Source organism: Pleurodeles waltl, chromosome 7 (assembly GCF_031143425.1).
Source record: "Pleurodeles waltl isolate 20211129_DDA chromosome 7, aPleWal1.hap1.20221129, whole genome shotgun sequence".
NCBI lineage: Eukaryota > Metazoa > Chordata > Amphibia > Caudata > Salamandridae > Pleurodeles > Pleurodeles waltl.
The window spans coordinates 1,061,637,428-1,061,656,745 of record NC_090446.1 but is presented as its reverse complement, the minus strand read 5'-3'; the positions used below and the strand labels follow the sequence as shown (position 1 = coordinate 1,061,656,745).

The 19,318-nt window shown below is 46.1% G+C and overlaps 1 protein-coding gene across 1 annotated transcript in view; it reads right to left on the bottom strand.

Moving 5' to 3' along the window:
* UTP6 (UTP6 small subunit processome component) overlaps positions 1–19,318 on the bottom strand; it is a 369,699-nt gene that overhangs the window by 284,656 nt on the left and 65,725 nt on the right. Inside the window, exons 5-8 of the mRNA XM_069199997.1 lie at positions 11,519–11,566; positions 10,975–11,038; positions 9,691–9,809; positions 5,056–5,133 (exon numbers count right to left, since the gene is read on the bottom strand). Of these exons, the coding sequence (XP_069056098.1) occupies positions 5,056–5,133; positions 9,691–9,809; positions 10,975–11,038; positions 11,519–11,566 (309 nt within the window). The remainder of the gene's footprint in view (positions 1–5,055; positions 5,134–9,690; positions 9,810–10,974; positions 11,039–11,518; positions 11,567–19,318) is intronic.

The following is a 19,318-nucleotide window of genomic DNA, read 5'->3' as shown; positions in this document are numbered from 1 at the left end:
GCCTATGCGTTTTGGGCACCTCTTTGACCTCTGCACCTGACCGGCCCTGAGCTGCTGGTGTGGTAACTTTGGGGTTGCTCTGAACCCCCAACGGTGGGCTACCCTGGACCCAAACCTGAGACTTGTAAGTGATTTACTTACCTGACAAAACTAACAAAAACTTACCTCCCCCAGGAACTGTGAAAATTGCAGTGTCCACTTTTAAAACAGCTTATTGTGTTTTATGTAAAAAGTATACATGCTAATGTAATGATTCAAAGTTCCTAAAGTACTTACCTGCAATACCTTTCAAATGAGATATTACATGTAGAATTTGAACCTGTGGTTCTTAAAATAAACTAAGAAAAGATATTTTTCTATAACAAAACCTATTGGCTGGATTTGTCTCTGAGTGTGTGTTCCTCATTTATTGCCTGTGTGTATGTACAACAAATGCTTAACACTACTCCTTTGATAAGCCTACTGCTCGACCACACTACCACAAAATAGAGCATTAGTATTATCTCTTTTTGCCACTATCTTACCTCTAAGGGGAACCCTTGGACTCTGTGCATGCTATTCCTTACTTTGAAATAGCACATACAGAGCCAACTTCCTACAGCATGTCCTATGGGGAAGTCAACCAATAGACGGACAAAACTATAATTTCAGCTTCCTCCAATGTGTGTAGGGTGTAAGGGTTTCTACCCTAATCAACAAATTGTCTTTTGTGGTCACTGGTTCTCTCCACTATATTTAAAGGAATTGAGATGCGCTCAAAGGTGTAGGTTCATGTCAGATGTCTAAACTCAACATGAAAACTTCACCCAAGATACACTACAGTCGCTCTGCTGTTTCAGCAGCTTAAATGAATCAGTGTAAGTACCTGCCAGCAATTCTAATCACTTTTAATGTACATGTGCGAAGATCAACTTCTTATTCAGAGCCCCTTCAGGTATCTGACAAATCCTGTGTCTTAGGAGTTGCCGAAGACCCATAGCTAATGGAATCAGCTGCAATGAATATCCTCGACGATTTGAGATGCATAAAGCAACATGCCTCTGCCTTGCATGGTATGATAGATATGTCCCAGTCAGGTCACCTTTATCCTTATCTTTATCCCATCCTGTACTCTAGCTTATAAATGTTGCTTAGTGCTTCAGCCTTCTGAGTATTTGGAGCGCTATTGCCTTCAGCTCGTCTGATTGGCACTCCTTTTCCCATGTGGGTACGTGGAAGTCACTGCCCAAGGGTCCTAGAACAGCACCTGTTTGCCTCGTGGCAAAATGTTCTTCTCCACCACTCGGGGGAGGACTGGTCACTTACCCTAAGATCTGTTCTACTTGATCCTTACCGCCTTTCTCCTCTTCAATGCCTTTGCCACTGGGCTTTTTAATGTCTACATTTTCCTGCATTATGAAACGGTTATTAAAATCAATTGCAGCATGAGCCTGATCTTGGTCTCTTTCTAGCTCTGCATTGATGTCTCAAATGGAGCACTTAAATATGACGGCTGCCACTCTGTGTCATGGAACTGGGAGCAGAGGCATGCATTGCAGGCCCCTAGCTTCACAGTCTAGTCTCCGAAATGTCAGCAGGCAGGAGTGGTGACGGGGTCAGGTCCACTGGTATGCAAGCCAGTTACTGAGAGAGTAGATTGCCAGTCAAAGTTGGATTGGCCCCAGGGAACTGTAAATTTCAAGCCTTATGCCCGGGTTACGAATTGGGAGTTAGTGTGATGAGACTACCCCACATCCCAACTGGTGGTGCCCCCTAGGATGCATCTTTTGCTCGCCAGCAAAGGACTGTGTGCATCACAATGTTAGAAGCAAAAGAAAAACGAAATTATCAAAAGGTCTTTTTGTAGCAAAATTAAGTTCTGTTCTAATCAAAGAAAAGCACATTCCGACAATCGTTTTAACTGAGAAAGCACAGATGTGGAAGACTGAAAAAACATCCTCAATTTTTTTTTAATACCAACTTCACTGTGGATGGTGCTTCTTCAACAGTAAGTGTGTTACCTAATCGAAGAATCTTTTGAAGAAGGTTTAAAGCTACTGTGAATGGGTTATGCCCTTTTCTCTTTTTCCTAATATTTCCATCTTAAACCCATTTTTTCACCATCACAATTCTGTACAAAATATTGACTTAGTCATATACAGCAATTTTAAGCAGACTGAACGCACAGCACTATTCATGATTTCTGAAAGACACTAACATATAGGGACTGTAAGGAAATGCCTCCTTGGCATGGTTGCCCCCTGACTTTTTGCCTTTGCTGATGCTATGTTTACAATTGAAAGTGTGCTGAGGCCTGCTAACCAGGCCCCAGCACCAGTGTTCTTTCCCTAACCTGTACTTTTGTATCCACAATTGGCAGACCCTGGCATCCAGATAAGTCCCTTGTAACTGGTACTTCTAGTACCAAGGGCCCTGATGCCAGGGAAGGTCTCTAAGGGCTGCAGCATGTCTTATGCCACCCTGGAGACCTCTCACTCAGCACTGACACCCTGCTTGCCAGCTTGTGTGTGGTAGTGAGAACAAAACGAGTAAGTCGACATGGCACTCCCCTCAGGGTGCCATGCCAGCCTCTCACTGCCTATGCAGTATAGGTAAGACACCCCTCTAGCAGGCCTTACAGCCCTAAGGCAGGGTGCACTATACCATAGGTGAGGGTACCAGTGCATGAGCACTGTACCCCTACAGTGTCTAAGCAAAACCTTAGACATTGTAAGTGCAGGGTAGCCATAAGAGTATATGGTCTGGGAGTTTGTCAAACACGAACTCCACAGCACCATAATGGCTACACTGAAAACTGGGAAGTTTGGTATCAAACTTCTCAGCACAATAAATGCACACTGATGCCAGTGTACATTTTATTGCAAAATACACCCCAGAGGGCACCTTAGAGGTGCCCCCTGAAACTTAACCGACTATCTGTGTAGGCTGACTAGTTCCAGCAGCCTGCCACACTAGAGACATGTTGCTGGCCCCATGGGGAGAGTGCCTTTGTCACTCTGAGGCCAGTAACAAAGCCTGCACTGGGTGGAGATGCTAACACCTCCCCCAGGCAGGAGCTGTAACACCTGGCGGTGAGCCTCAAAGGTTCACCCCTTTGTCACAGCACCGCAGGACACTCCAGCTAGTGGAGTTGCCCGCCCCCTCCGGCCCGGCCCCCACTTTTGGCGGCAAGGCCGGAGAAAATAATGAGAATAACAAGGAGGAGTCACTGGCCAGTCAGGACAGCCCCTAAGGTGTCCTGAGCTGAAGTGACTCTAACTTTTAGAAATCCTCCATCTTGCAGATGGAGGATTCCCCCAATAGGGTTAGGATTCTGACCCCCTCCCCTTGGGAGGAGGCACAAAGAGGGTGTACCCACCCTCAGGGCTAGTAGCCATTGGCTACTAACCCCCCAGACCAAAACACGCCCTTAAATTTAGTATTTAAGGGCTACCCTGAACCCTAGAAAATTAGATTCCTGCAACAACAAGAAGAAGGACTGCCCAGCTGAAAACCCCTGCAGAGGAAGACCAGAAGACAACAACTGCCTTGGCTCCAGAAACTCACCGGCCTGTCTCCTGCCTTCCAAAGAACTCTGCTCCAGCGACGCCTTCCAAAGGGACCAGCGACCTCTGAATCCTCTGAGGACTGCCCTGCTTCGACGACGACAAGAAACTCCCGAGGACAGCGGACCTGCTCCAAAAAGACTGCAACTTTGTTTCAAGAAGCAGCTTTAAAGAACCCTGCAACTCCCCGCAAGAAGCGTGAGACTTGCAACACTGCACCCGGCGACCCCGACTCGGCTGGTGGAGAACCAACACCTCAGGGAGGACCCCCGGACTACTCTACGACTGAGTACCAAAACCTGTCCCCCCTGAGCCCCCACAGCGCCGCCTGCAGAGGGAATCCCGAGGCTTCCCCTGACCGCGACTCTCTGAAACCTAAGTCCCGACGCCTGGAAAAGACTCTGCACCCGCAGCCCCCAGGACCTGAAGGACCGGACTTTCACTGGAGAAGTGACCCCCAGGAGTCCCTCTCCCTTGCCCAAGTGGAGGTTTCCCCGAGGAAGCCCCCCCTTGCCTGCCTGCAGCGCTGAAGAGATCCGTTGATCTCTCATAGACTAACATTGCAAACCCGACGCTTGTTTCTACACTGCACCCGGCCGCCCCCGCGCTGCTGAGGGTGAAATTTCTGTGTGGGCTTGTGTCCCCCCCGGTGCCCTACAAAACCCCCCTGGTCTGCCCTCCGAAGACGCGGGTACTTACCTGCAAGCAGACCGGAACCGGGGCACCCCCTTCTCTCCATTCTAGCCTATGCGTTTTGGGCACCACTTTTGACTCTGCACCTGACCGGCCCTGAGCTGCTGGTGTGGTAACTTTGGGGTTGCTCTGAACCCCCAACGGTGGGCTACCTTGGACCAAGAACTGAACCCTGTAAGTGTCTTACTTACCTGGTAAAACTAACAAAAACTTACCTCCCCCAGGAACTGTGAAAATTGCACTAAGTGTCCACTTTTAAAGTAGCTATTTGTCAATAACTTGAAAAGTATACATGCAATTGAAATGATTCAAAGTTCCTAATGTACTTACCTGCAATACCTATCAAACAAGATATTACATGTTAAATTTGAACCTGTGGTTCTTAAAATAAACTAAGAAAAGATATTTTTCTATAACAAAACCTATTGGCTGGATTTGTCTCTGAGTGTGTGTACCTCATTTATTGTCTATGTGTATGTACAACAAATGCTTAACACTACTCCTTGGATAAGCCTACTGCTCGACCACACTACCACAAAATAGAGCATTAGTATTATCTATTTTTACCACTATTTTACCTCTAAGGGGAACCCTTGGACTCTGTGCATGCTATTCCTTACTTTGAAATAGCACATACAGAGCCAACTTCCTACAGGGACTAACAAAACGTGCTATGTTCTACCATCTTTTAAAGTCAGTACAGTGCTTCTGCTGTATTATCAAAAATAGGTGGATTACCTCCTGTTTTATTTCCAACAGACCCTCGTGGTTGTTAAGTATATAAAGGAAAAATAAGAAAGACGCTGAGATTTCTTACCACATCCATCTTTGCCTGCTCAATTTCTGCCTTCTCCTTTCTCTGCTTCTCTGCATGCATCAGCTCCATTCTGAAATACTGCAGAACAGAACAGAATCAAAGTTTGCTCTTTCTGGGAGTCTGGAATCGACAACTGAAAGCAACAGGTATTTAAATTAATCGCCAATTGTTCATTTACACAAATTACAGCTATGCACTGCTGTCCTTAGGTTGTAGAGCCCTTGCCTAGAAATGTTGAATCTTCACATAATATAGTTAATACTTTCCAACATTTCAAAAGTAAGACAAAATCTTGATGTCTGCACACATTCCTCTCAGAGCTAATCATCATACTGTGTAATTACCTTGGTGTAATTTCTGTATATTTTGCAGCATGCAACACGCACTTGATGGCAGCTACTCAACACCAAGTGTAGCCCATCTTTCATTCTGCAATTGTAAATATGTAATTTGGGCAAGATACGTTTGGTGGCAGTGGGGGACGCCACTGTGAGTTATGTAAATGCAGACCCAACCCCACACACAACGCTGGACACACACTCAACCCTATTTACACAGCTAGCCACAGAGCAAAGTACAGCCATGTCGGACCACACTATCATTAACTTCACTATCACAACAACCCCAAGTACCACCACCAGGCTACCCAGCACCTCCCACCGCACCTGGAACAAAGTATCTAATAGACGGACGCCCTTAAAACCTCCCACCCGGACACCACAACCAACCTTAAACAGGCTGTCGAGAACTTCACAGCCTGGATCAGACTGCGCTGACCGAATTGCACATTCAAAATAACCAAACTCAAGAGATCCACCAAGCACGTCAGCTGGTACAAACTGGAACTAAGAACCTCGAAACACAATTGCAAGAAACTAGAAAGGAAATGGGCACCAGCAAGGACCCCCACAGACCACACACTTTCAACTCATCACTAACCACTAACTACTGAAAGAGACGAAAAAGAATGCCCTAGTCGAATGCTTCGAAGCCAGCTCCGACCACAGCAAAGAACTCTTCAGCATCGTCATGGAGTTCTCTAAACCCTCAGCAACTGGAAACATTATCACCCCTTCCCAAGAACTCTGCGACGCTCTGGCAGACTTCTTCCATGACATGATTGCCACCATCTAAAAATACTTCAAACTCAAACCCGCCACCTCTGACATCCTCAGCCTCCTCGCTCCCATAGACACAAACTCTGACCACCCAATCACCGCCTGTGACCAGCTCACCACACAGCACACCAAAACTATCATGAACTTTACTCCTTCACTAACACCCACAGACCCCTGTCCCCACCACCTGTTCAACCTTAGAAACCAGATCAGCAGCAACTAGCTCACTGCCATTTTCAACACATCCATCACATCAGCCATCTTCCCAGAGAATGGAAATGCGCCAAATTCAAGTCCCTCCTCAAGAAACAATCCATCAACCCTAGCTAGTTCAAGAACTACTGGCCCATCCCGCTACTCTGCTTTCCTGCCAAAGTCCCAAGAACTGCCGGAATGCCTGGAAAACTAAGATCTTCTGGACCCATACCAATCCGGATACCAAACAAACCGCAGCACAGAATCCTCCCAAATCGCAGCCACTGATGATACCAGAACCCTCCTAGACCAAGGTGAGGCAGCAGCCCTGATGCTCCTCGTCCCCCGAACAGCCTTCAACACCGTGTCCCACCACACCTTGATCAAAAGGATTCATCAGATCAGTATCCAAGAAGATGCCCCGAAATGGATTGCATCCTTCCTCACCGGAAGAGAAAATCCCCCTGGCACTGTTCACCTCCGAACGCAAAGATATCATATGTGGCGTTCTGCAAGGCTCATCCCTCAGCACTACTCCTTTCAATGCCTACATACACCCCTGGCCAACAGCGTCAGAACTCATGGACTGAACATCATATCCTATGTAGACCAAACATTTATCCTCTCTCAGAAGAAGCATCCACCACAAGGCCCAACTTCCATTTGTGTATGACCAGAATAGCTGACTGGATGCAACATAACTGCCGCAAACTCAACACAGAAAACTGAAATACTGATCTTCAAGAACAGCACCTCCTCGTGGAACAAGTCCTGGTAGCCTGCTGAACTAGGACCTTCACCTCCTACAGACCATGCCCGAAACTTTAGCATCATCCCGGACAGCAAACTCACCATGAAAAACCAGATCAACGCAATCTCCTCCACCTGCTTCCTTACTGTTTGCATGCTCAGAAAGACCTTCAGATGGCTTCCAGTCAGCATCAGATGTCCAGTCAGTCAAGCCCTCGTCACTACCAGCCTGGACTACTGCAACGCACTCTATGCAGGAATCACCACCAATCACCTAAAGAAACTGCAGACCATACCGAATTTGGTGGCCAGACTCATCCTTGACCTTCCCAAATGGACCCCACACCTCAAGAAGATCCAATGGCTCCCAGTCCACAAAAGATGTCAATTCAAGATGCTGACGACCCATGACCACAAAGCCCTGCACAATCAAGGACCTTCCACCAACCCTTCAGACACGTGCACTGTACCTCCCTGTCCCCTGCTCACATCTCCCACATACGCCAAAGCAACAGTGAAGGTCGCTCCTTTTCTTACCTCGCCACCAAGTCCTGGAATAGCCTCTCCCTCCACCTCCGGAACTCAACCTCTCTTCAGGAATTCAGATAGGAACATAAGACCTGGTTGTTCAACTAATTCCTGATGGCTCTCAGTGTATGGATACCCTTGTGGGTAAGTTGCAGCCCTTTTCAAATTCTGTTTTGATCTTTTTGATATTATGTATTTCAGTTCTATGCGGCTACTGTTCTTTTCTCAAATACGCCCCACAAACAAATGTGAAACAACTGGTTACCTGTTGCTCTCACTCGTGCTCAGGCATTATGATCATGCTATTTATCTCCCATATACCACCAACCCCTCTATTGAAAGATTATTCCATCAAAAAAACGCTCCCACCTGAATTGACTCATCAGAACCCAGCAAAATAAGAAACTATACTTCAAGGCTTCAAATAATATCCATAGGAGCCAGCCTAAGAAGGTCCTACACTTGGACAATAATGCAACATCTTCCTCACGGGGTAGAGGGGTATAAAGCTGCCACCAAGGGACATGCTCAGTGCTCTGTGCCTAAACAATTCACAGATTAAGCTGTAACCTTTTTGTAGTCTCCCCAAATCCAACCCACACATTACTTTTATAGAACCATGGAATAGGTAGTTAGAAAGTTGACTGTGTATAGAACCCACTTTGTGATCATGGCCTGATGCACAGCCCAGCTTCCACTTAATTTGATAAAGCAGGCATGACATAGTATTGAGGAAGTCCAGGTCTAACATAGCTTATGTCTGTCTCTTGACTGTCTAGACCCTTAAAAGAATTTATGCTGGTGCTAAAGCCTGCCCCCAAGCACTCCCAGCGTCTTTGTTTTTAGGTAGGAGAAGCAAGGCACATATATCAGCCACCAGATACCCAGACTTGAATCAAGGTCCCTCCCATACCCATGAGGGACCAGGCACCACAAATCAGATCACCCTACCGTTCAGACCCAGCTTCCCAACAGCTTAACACCCATCCGGCATGCTACAATTCTGAAGTAAGCCCAAAGTTCTCTAGACACACAATTAATGAACACAGGAGTCCCTGCAGCTGAAAAAGGTTGAAAAAGAAGCCCTGCAGTTAAATTTTTACTGCAACTTCTTCACCCATCCGCTGCCTACTTCCCAATCTTCCAGGCTACTCCTGGCTTCCTCTGATGTAGATGGTTTGTGCTCCAATATATTCCAAGCAGGACATGATCCCCCCTTTTCTGAACAAGTCAATGTATCCTTTTTCGATCAGTTATGATCCCTGCCGTTTCCAGCAATTGCCAGCAGTTCCTTTCTGTCCCCGTTCTCAACTTCCATTTGCATCCTCCTCTTAAACTTTTTCTTCCTTCTATGATACGTTTTCTCCTTTCCCATCGCCCTTTGTTATGGCCCAGTCTAACCCTAGCATTTATTTGCTTTCCAAGAACCACTGTGGGCATATGGGCAACACACACAAACTCCTAAGAGGATTAATTTGACAGAACACTTAGAACACATGGCACAGCACAGGTGTGCAACATATTTGAGCATCAATGTGTTTACAACAGCATTCATCAATATTAGCATGTATTGGTATACACATGCATCTTGATTAGGAATATACACAATTCCATCTAAATGTCTGATTCACCTGGCTATTTTGATGTATGCAGTTTTTAGTCATAACGCAGATAGCTTGCTTTAATACAGACATCTGGTTTTCCTCTATCTGGGCATACAATGGGTGAAAACACACAAATGTTTTGGCAAACATCTCACTAGCTCAAACAGGGTGAATGGCTCCAACAGGGTGTACACTTTAATGGCTATGCATTTCCTCAATACCATTTGCTTAACTGTTCCAAAGGGATGAACTAAAAACATCAAGGATAGTGAAAGGTACATCCTGGATTAAGTCCCAAAAATCTCTTCTCAGTGTTTCAGCCAGGACAGCGACATTATTCCCACAGTTGTGGTTTGTCCTATGTTAATAACATGAAGCTTTAATAAGGATTCCATGTGAATGAAAGAACCTCCTGATTCAAGGGCGGAACATTGACTCACTTCCTGAAACAATTTGGGGGCATCTGGATGGAAACGGAGAGCACGTAGAAACAAGTGCCTGGCACTCTCTGATGAAAGGCGATCCTCCATCTCCCACTTTGCTGCCATGATCCAGAGTGCTACAAAAGAGACACATGAATTAATTTACATGGATGGAGGCATCGGTAAATAAAACCACACACAAGTGCAGGGATCTATAGACACCTTGGAAACCTCTGCATGCTCAGGGTATATTTTCTTTGTCTAGCATTTGAAGTGGTTTATTTAAGTAACTGACTGCGATTCACTCTGTCCTTTGATTTACACCACCATCTGCATTTTGGTTGTAAGACTTTCCACTGGTTATAGCTAGGCCGAAATACACTTACAACAGAACACACCACACGGTTTAGATATGCCTTAAGTGGCTGTGAAATGGCCCTGTCAACACTTAAGAATAAAAACTTTCCACAGTACATGTCAGAGAAAACTCTGTACAAACAATCAACACAAGACAGATATGCTACATAGCTGGGTGTCAAAAAGCTCCAATAAGAGAAACAAGAGTTTGTATGTAGTTACATTTTTCAAGACTTCATATTGCTGTTAAATAATGATACACATCACATAAAACAAATAAAGTATTTGTAAAAATCATAATATGTACCACTGAAAGAAGCAAGGGCACCGAAGCTGACAAAGACACACGCTAAGCTCTAGAATCCGTGTCTAGAAAGACATATGATGGACAAAAATCTTGGAACCTTCAAAGTTAACAGAAATATCGGGCTCCCTAATAAGACTGTTTTTTAACTGAACAAATGCTGTTTCGAACAACATAAAAATAACTCAAACTGACAAGATGACAGTGAAAATCGCGAATGTGTGTACCAATCCCTGGTTTCATTGAGAAAAGCTCCAAGATGTAGCACACAATACTATCAGGTCACTGCATGAAGATCCAAGAATAAAGGTTGTAGCCCACTTAACACCTGCTTGGTGAGGGCAAATAGTGTTTATTCTACAGGGATGTAATTATTTCATGACTTGTCTTATTCCAGGGCTTACTTGTAAAATTATAATGCTTAACTCTGCTCCCGAGAGCATTTTCCAAGGAGAAGGAAATTACTCACGTGGATTGTTAGCTTAGAGCCGGCTGTTATTTTCTTGTTTTTCATTTCATTAAAGTGAAAACACACAAATACCCGACCACCTCCTCATCTAGGTAAGTGGGAAAATATGATACGCTCAAAGAAATGCCTGCAAAAATGAAGACATAATAACCCCCACCACCTTTTACATTACCTGGCTTGTCTGGATGAATTGCCAACATTGAAGAGAATATTTTGCTCAGCTGCGTTTTGCAGTTCTGAAAGGGAAATGTCATATTTTTTTTAAAGCTATCCCATTTTTGTCAAAGTGTTTTGTTTACACATAGGAAGCACTGACTAGAAAGAAAATTACCAAAGTGGAAATGTACACCACTAACAAAATAAAGAAAGCTCTGCATCAACAACAATGCAAACATAGGGCCAATTTTTGCCACGTGCGAAGACTAGGAAAACAGTATTTTAGATCATACTCACAACTGCCAAAAACCAATGAAAAGGTATACACTTTTATTTCTAAGTATAGACACCACATAATATACAACTGGCAACTTTCAGCCAAAATAAAGTGTATTCCTGACACCAAGGAAATTGCCTATTACTAGATTAAACGATGCGCAGTCAGAAAATAAATGCATCGCAACACCTTCTATGCATGTGTAGTAAACTCTTAAGAGTAGTTTATATCCTGCTCGTGAACAGAATCAAAAAAGAAAACAACAAATAGATCGTTTGCTTACCCATTTTTTGCAAAAGGCCACATGAGACAGCCATAACTGAAGGTCGTTCTATGAGCATAAGAAAAAACTGTTTAGCTTGGAATTTGTAAAGACTGCCCCTAATTTGGAAAGATGGTGTTATCAGTGAAGGACTCTGCACCGTAACTACTCAATACAATAACAGTTAAATAGAGAACAAGTGATTTAATAGGAAGTATATTCAAGATATAGTTTTTAATATCAGAGCTTCAAATGTTCTCCGTTCGAAATAGCATGATTAAAGGTGAATAGGGCTCAGTGGAAAATTACGTGCAGGAAGCAAGCTCTGTCTGGAGTATTAGAAGACAATCTGTACATCTTAAACAGCCTGTACATTCAATCAATGTGATATTAAAATGCTATTATTGTAAACAGACACACATTGACTGGACTTATGGAAAAGGCACACATAAAGTAAGTGCGACATGTTGAGTTAAGCCTGCCCGCATCAAAATCTCCCCAGATTCTCCAGGACCCCAATTTCAGATGAGGTACTAAGCTGATACTTTCTCTACACCATGAGCTTCTGAAAAGGCCGTCAATACAGTTCTGGCCGTGTTCCTGCTTCCTAGCCACTCCCTTATGAGTCATGGGGAGCAGGACACGAGCTGCTGCCTGCCTGTTACTTCCCTCTTCAGCCCATCTTGCTGCTGCTGATGCTACCTGGACTGGGCTGAGAACCGCTTTCACTGTAGCCCATACTTCTTTGCACTTCTCTCTGCTGGTCTCTCTCTCTACCCCTGTTGCTTGACATGTCCCGGATCCTGCATGTTTGAACAGGACGGGACTAGAGCTGCTTGCAATTGTTTGTTTAGTTTAGAGGATGGGGGTGCTAGGTTTGTAAACGATGGGAAGATAAGGCACATGCATCTTCAAGGAGGGTAGGAGAGGGTTACATAGCCAGGGCACCACATTTATAAAATTCCCATTCGTCTACTTACCACTTTTTATGTAAAGATAAAGGGCATTGACATTTTGTAACTATTAATGAGTCTCTTGTGACACTTCTGTCCAATGTAACAGGTTTATTTTTTTCTTGCAGCCAATGCATATATCATATAAAGAGCATGCTTCCTACAATTTCTACTTAAACCTTTTTTAATTTTCTCAAAAAGGAGATGGGTGTTGGCTTTGTACAGAGTGCGTGGTGTTTTATGACTGGCCTGGTGCTATAGCTACCTCTAGTAAAATCCTATTTCGTGCAATCCTGGCTCTGTGGTGTTGCAGATCCATTCTTCCCCCAACTCAAACTTTAACATTTTTTTTGTTTAGAAATTTCCAACTGGCCTGTTGAACTACTTCTCCGCATCCACGTCCAACAGGGCCAGTGGAATTCCTCTTTTATTTGCCTTTCCTATAAGGTGGGTTGTTTGTTGAATAGCTCAAGGGCGACAAGTGCAGAGGTGTCTTTAGGTATCAGTTTTGCCTTACCGGAGCAGTCCCAGTGGAGGGGGTCTGCGTGCAGAGGCTGCAGGCGTTGCCAGAGAGTTCATGAGTATGAAACCACAAGGCACTCAGTCTCTGGAGGGCTAGGGAACCTTGTTGGCAACAATTATACACATCTACTTAGGTCTGAGATGGAGGACGCAGTGGTGACTTCAGGTTTTGGCAGTTCAGGGTGGATTCAAAGTCCCTTCTTTGGAGTTTGATGGAGAACAGGTCCGCAGAAGGTCTTTAGCCTTTTTCTAAGACAGGCAGTCCTCGCAGGTTTCTGGAGACACAGCTGCAGGACAAGTTGACTTTGGTGCAGATATTCGACAAGGGAGGCTAACAGGCTCACAGGGTTGGTACCAGATCACCTGCTTTTTTCCTCCTCTTCCGCTTTCACAGCTCTCTGGGGTTCTTGGTCTTTTTAAGTCATCAGGATCTGCTTCTCTGGTTCCAGGGGCACCGCTAAATACTGATTTTAGCGGCTTTAAGGTGTGTAGGGTAGTAGCCAATGGGCTACTGACCCTTGGGGTCACTACACCCCGTATATGACCACTTCCTGTGGGAAGTGGGCATAACCCGGTATCAGAATTCCTAGGTATGCCATCTCAAAGATGGCTAGCTCTGAAAAATCGTGTTCACCTCGGCTTAGCCCACCTTAGGGGTGGTACTAGCATGGGGGGAGGGAGGGCTACACCTACCTGACTGGTTAATTTTCCTGCCTATTCAGGTATCAAGGGGCTCTGGAGAAGGGGGTTGGCTTCCTCTCCTGTGAAGGGGAGCCTAGATTCACATTTCACAGGGGGCAGCCCTTTGAGACTTGCTGCCTTAGGAAGGCTAATGAGCATGTCATCTTGTGGGAGGGAGTATTACACCATCTTCCCTGACGGGCTTTTTTTCTGGGGGTTCTGAGAGCAGACGCCTCTCACTCTAGGGGACCGGAACCGTGTCTCGGTGGAAGGTTTACAGAAACCAGTCAGCAAGCACACCAGAGTCTTGTTGGCTTTCAGTGGGCACCCTCTAAGATGCCCTCTGGGTATATGTAATGACAAATCCATCACTGGAATCAGTGTGGGCTTTTCAATATGAGATGCTGAATACCACACATCACCATCTTCAGTGAAGCAACCATGTAGCTAGGGAAGTCGGAGTGAACAGTGTCCAGCAAATGCATTTAAAATGGCTTCTCTGGTCACTTACTATGTCTGAGAAGTGACAAAGACATAGCAGGGGAATATCTGTTTTTGCAGCTATGTCCACATATGTAATTTAATGCACCCTGCCTTAGGGCTGTAACGGCTGTCGTAGGGGTGACTTACATATATAATCCTTGCAGTTTCAGGGGACAGGGCTGACAGGCTGTGTGCAATGTCGCGTTTTCACTTTTGGCTGCACCAAAACACGCAGCCTGCAATGGCAGCCTGTCATGTGATTGGTGGGTCCCTTTGGTGACAAAATTTGTGTAACAAACCCTTGGGGACCCTCTTTGGCGACTCAGGTCCTAGGTACCAGGGGGTACAATTTACTACCTGTGAAGACTCATCTTTCCACCTTCCTCGAAGACAATAACATTCTTCATCCTTCTCAGATGGGCTTTAGACCTCTACACAGCACGGAATCGGCATTGACTGGAGTTACGGAGGAAGTCAGGAAGCACCTGGATCAGGGACTGGTATCAGCAATTGTGCTTCTTAACCTCAGTGCCGCCTTCGACCCTGTAGATCACAACATTTTACTGCAGAGAATGAGGGAAACTGGAGTCACAGGGAATGCTTTAAGTTGGTTTACCTCATTTTAAGAAGCAAGATAATTTCAGGTACTGGATTGTGCTTTCTATTCTAGTTGCTTCAATAGCTGTTGGGGAGCGCCACAGGGCTCCTCCCTTGGCCCCACATTATTTAATAGCTATATGTTGCCACTGGCAAAGGTAGTGGAGCCATATGGCCTCTCCCTAGTTTCATATGCAGAGGACACCCAGCTGGTGGTCTCCTTCTCCACCGAACACAACTCAGTTGATTCTTTACTTGCCCCTTGTTTAGGGCAGTATCCAAATGGATGTCTGAATGTAAACTCAAGCTGAACGGAGATAAGACAGAGGTTATGATCTTGGGTCATCACGCTCAACCAAATCTGATCTCCACTGTTATGCATTCGCTAGGAGAGCTACCCTTGCACAAGGGACACATCAAGAGTCTAGGAGTATGGCTTGACCCATGGCTGACCATGGACCATCAGGCGAAGAAAATCTCCTCCACTTGTTTTGGTATATTCAGACTTCTTAGAAAGGTGTTTAAAATACGTCCACCTACTGCGAAGAGACTTATCATACAGGCACTCATCATCTCACGCCTGGATTATGGGAATGCCTTGTTTTTTGGTGCTCCAAAATATGTTTAAAATAGACTGCAGGTGGTGCAGAACACTGCTGCCCCCTTCTCTTCAATATATCTAGGCATGAATCGGTCAAGTCAGCTCTTTCTGCTCTGCACTGGCTCCCAACGGCGCAAAGGATGAAGTTCAAAACATTAAGCTGCATTCACAGAGACTCCATGACAAAGGCCTTCCGTTCTTGGGAACCCTGGCTTCTTTCCATAATCCTGTCAGACATTTTAGGTCATCATCAGCTGCTTTAACGGTAATCCCCTCAATAAAAAAAGCCAAATGGGGCGGAAGATCTAGGTCATATCTTGGCATCAAATTGTGGAATTCTCTACCTTTGGTCCTACGACAAACCAGCCACAAGTTATCCTTTCATCGGCTACTTAAAACGTGGTTGTTCTAATCTTTGTCCTTAAGGTAGTGTTTTTGAAGATTTCTTTATAGTGCTGGGAGGCCTTTGGGTAGCCATGCGCTCTATACATTTTCATAACATAACATAACTAGGGACTTACAGAGGGCGCTAAAGGATTTGCCAGTCGGTTAAACAATTGTACAGTTTAGGGAAAGAGATCTGGCACTGGGGACCTGGTTAGCAGGAACCACGTGCACAATCAGTCTAAATCACATCAGATACCAGGCAAAAAGTGGTGGGTAACCATGTCAAAAAGAGGCACTTTCCTACAGTAGCCAATGGGATACTTACCCCTGGGGTCACTACACCACATATATAACCACCATCCATGGTAAGTGGGCATAACCCTTTCCCAGAGTTACTAAATCTGCCAACACCAAGATGGCTGATTTCTAAATGTGTTCAAGTTTGGGGTGGGACTGACCTGAGGTGTGGACACACCTCTCTGAATACTAGGTTTCCCACCTGCTCCCGTGCCAAATGGGCCCTGGGGCGGGGAGAGTGGGGGAGGGGCATCTCTCCTTTGAGTGAAGCCAGATAAGCTTACCGAGGTAGTGGGTTTCTTTGAAGCCCCCTACCCTGGAATTCAGATTTGCAGGTCATCCTGTTGGGTGGAGTGTGTAAACACTTCTCCCAGAGCAAGCTTTGTCTCTGAACACCCAAGAGCAAAGGCTCTCACCCTTGGGGGTCAGAATCATGTCTGGTGGCAGCAAGCTGGCTAAAACTAGTCAGTCCGCGCACGGGTAGTTGGTAGGTTTTCGAGGAGGCACCTCTAAGGTGCCCTCTGGGTGCATATATTAATAAATCTAATCCGGAATCAGTGAGGGTTTATTAATTCAAGATGTTTGATACCAAGCATCCCTATTCTCAGTGAAGCCATCATGTTGCTGGGGTATTTGTAGTGCCCAGTTGTAGGAAGTTGGCTCTGTATGCACAATTTCAAAGTAAGGAATAGTATGCACAGAGTCCAAGGGTTCCCCTTAGAGGTAAGATAGTGGCAAAAAGAGATAATACTAATGCTCTATTTTGTGGTAGTTTGGTCGATCAGTAGGCTTATCCAAGGAGTAGTGTTAAGCATTTGTTGTACATACACACAGGCAATAAATGAGGAACACACACTCAGAGACAAATCCAGCCAATAGGTTTTGTTATAGAAAAATACCTTTTCTTAGTTTATTTTAAGAACCACAGGTTCAAATTTTACATGTAATATTTCATTTGAAAGGTATTGCAGGTAAGTACTTTAGGAACATTGAAACATTTCATTAGCATGTATACTTTTCACATAAAACACAATAAGCTGTTTTAAAAGTGGACACCTAGTGCAATTTTCACAGTTCCTGGGGGAGGTAAGTTTTTTTAGTTTTGTCAGGTAAGTAAATCACTTACAAGTCTCAGGTTTGGGTCCAAGGTAGCCCACCGTTGGGGGTTCAGAGCAACCCCAAAGTTACCACACCAGCAGCTCAGGGCCGGTCAGGTGCAGAGGTCAAAGAGGTGCCCAAAACACATAGGCTTCAATGGAGAGAAGGGGGTGCCCCGGTTCCGGTCTGCCAGCAGGTAAGTACCCACGTCTTCGGAGGGCAGACCAGGGGGGTTTTGTAGGGCACCGGGGGGGGGGACACAGGTCAGCACAAAAATTACACCCTCAGCAGCGCGGGGGCGGCCGGGTGCAGTGTGCAAACACGCGTCGGGTTTGTAATGGTTTTCAATGAGAGATCAAGGGATCTCTTCAGCATTGCAGGCAGGCAAGGGGGGGGCTCCTCGGGGTAGCCACCACCTGGGCAAGGGAGAGGGCCTCCTGGGGGTCACTCCTGCACTGAAGTTCCGTTCCTTCAGGTGCTGGGGGCTGCGGGTGCAGGGTCTTTTCCAGCCGTTGGGATTTTAGGTTCAGGCAGTCGCGGTCAGGGGGAGCCTCGGGATTCCCTCTACAGGCGTCGCTGTGGGGGCTCAGGGGGGACAACTTTGGTTACTCACAGTCTCGGAGTCGCCGGAGGGTCCTCCCTGAGGTGTTGGTTCTCCACCAGTCGAGTCGGGGTCGCCGGGTGCAGTGTTGCAAGTCTCACGCTTCTTGCGGGGAGTTGCAGGGGTTTTTAAGTCTGCTCCTTGAAACAAAGTTGCAGTCTTTTTGGAGCAGGGCCGCTGTCCTCGGGAGTTTCTTGTCTTTCTTGAAGCAGGGCAGTCCTCTGAGGATTCAGAGGTCGCTGGTCCTTTGGAAAGCGTCGCTGGAGCAGGTTTCCTTGGAAGGCAGGAGACAGGCCGGTAGGACTGGGGCCAAAGCAGTTGATGTCTTCTGTTCTTCCTCTGCAGGGGTTTTTCAGCTCAGCAGTCTTCTTCTTCTTGTAGTTTCAGGAATCTAAATTCTTAGGTTCAGGGAAGCCCTTAAATACTAAATTTAAGGGCGTGTTTAGGTCTGGGGGGTTAGTAGCCAATGGCTACTAGCCCTGAGGGTGGGTACACCCTCTTTGTGCCTCCTCCCAAGGGGAGGGGGTCACATCCCTAATCCTATTGGGGAATCCTCCATCTGCAAGATGGAGGATTTCTAAAAGTTAGAGTCACTTCAGCTCAGGACACCTTAGGGGCTGTCCTGACTGGCCAGTGACTCCTCCTTGTTATTCTCATTATTTTCTCCGGCCTTGCCGCCAAAAGTGGGGGCCGTGGCCGGAGGGGGCGGGCAACTCCACTAGCTGGAGTGTCCTGCGGTGCTGGAACAAAGGGGTGAGCCTTTGAGGCTCACCGCCAGGTGTTACAGCTCCTGCCTGGGGGAGGTGTTAGCATCTCCACCCAGTGCAGGCTTTGTTACTGGCCTCAGAGTGACAAAGGCACTCTCCCCATGGGGCCAGCAACATGTCTCGGTTGTGGCAGGCTGCTGGAACCAGTCAGCCTACACTGAACAATTGGGTAAAATACAGGGGGCATCTCTAAGATGCTCTCTGTGTGCATTTTTTTTAATAAATCCAACACTGGCATCAGTGTGGGTTTATTATTCTGAGAAGTTAGATACTAAACTTCCCAGTATGCAGTGTAGCCATTATGGAGCTGTGGAGTTCGTTTTTGACAGACTCCCAGCCCATATACTCTTATGGCTACCCTGCACTTACAATGTCTAAGGTTTTTCTTAGACACTGTAGGGGCATAGTGCTCATGCACATATGCCCTCACCGGTGGTATAGTGCACCCTGCCTTAGGGCTGTAAGGCCTACTAGAGGGGTGACTTACTTATGCCACAGGCAGTGGGAGGTTGGCATGGCACCCTGAGGGGAGTGCCATGTCGACTTAGTCATTTTCTCCCCACCAGCACACACAAGCTGGCAAGCAGTGCGTCTGTGCTGAGTGAGGGGTCCCTAGGGTGGCATAAGACATGCTGCAGCCCTTAGAGACCTTCCCTGGCATCAGGGCCCTTGGTACCAGGGGTACCAGTTACAAGGGACTTACCTAGGTGCCAGGGTTGTGCCAATTGTGGAAACAATGGTACATTTTAGGTGAAAGAACACTGGTGCTGGGGCCTGGTTAGCAGGGTCCCAGCACACTTCTCAGTCAAGTCAGCATCAGTATCAGGCAAAAAG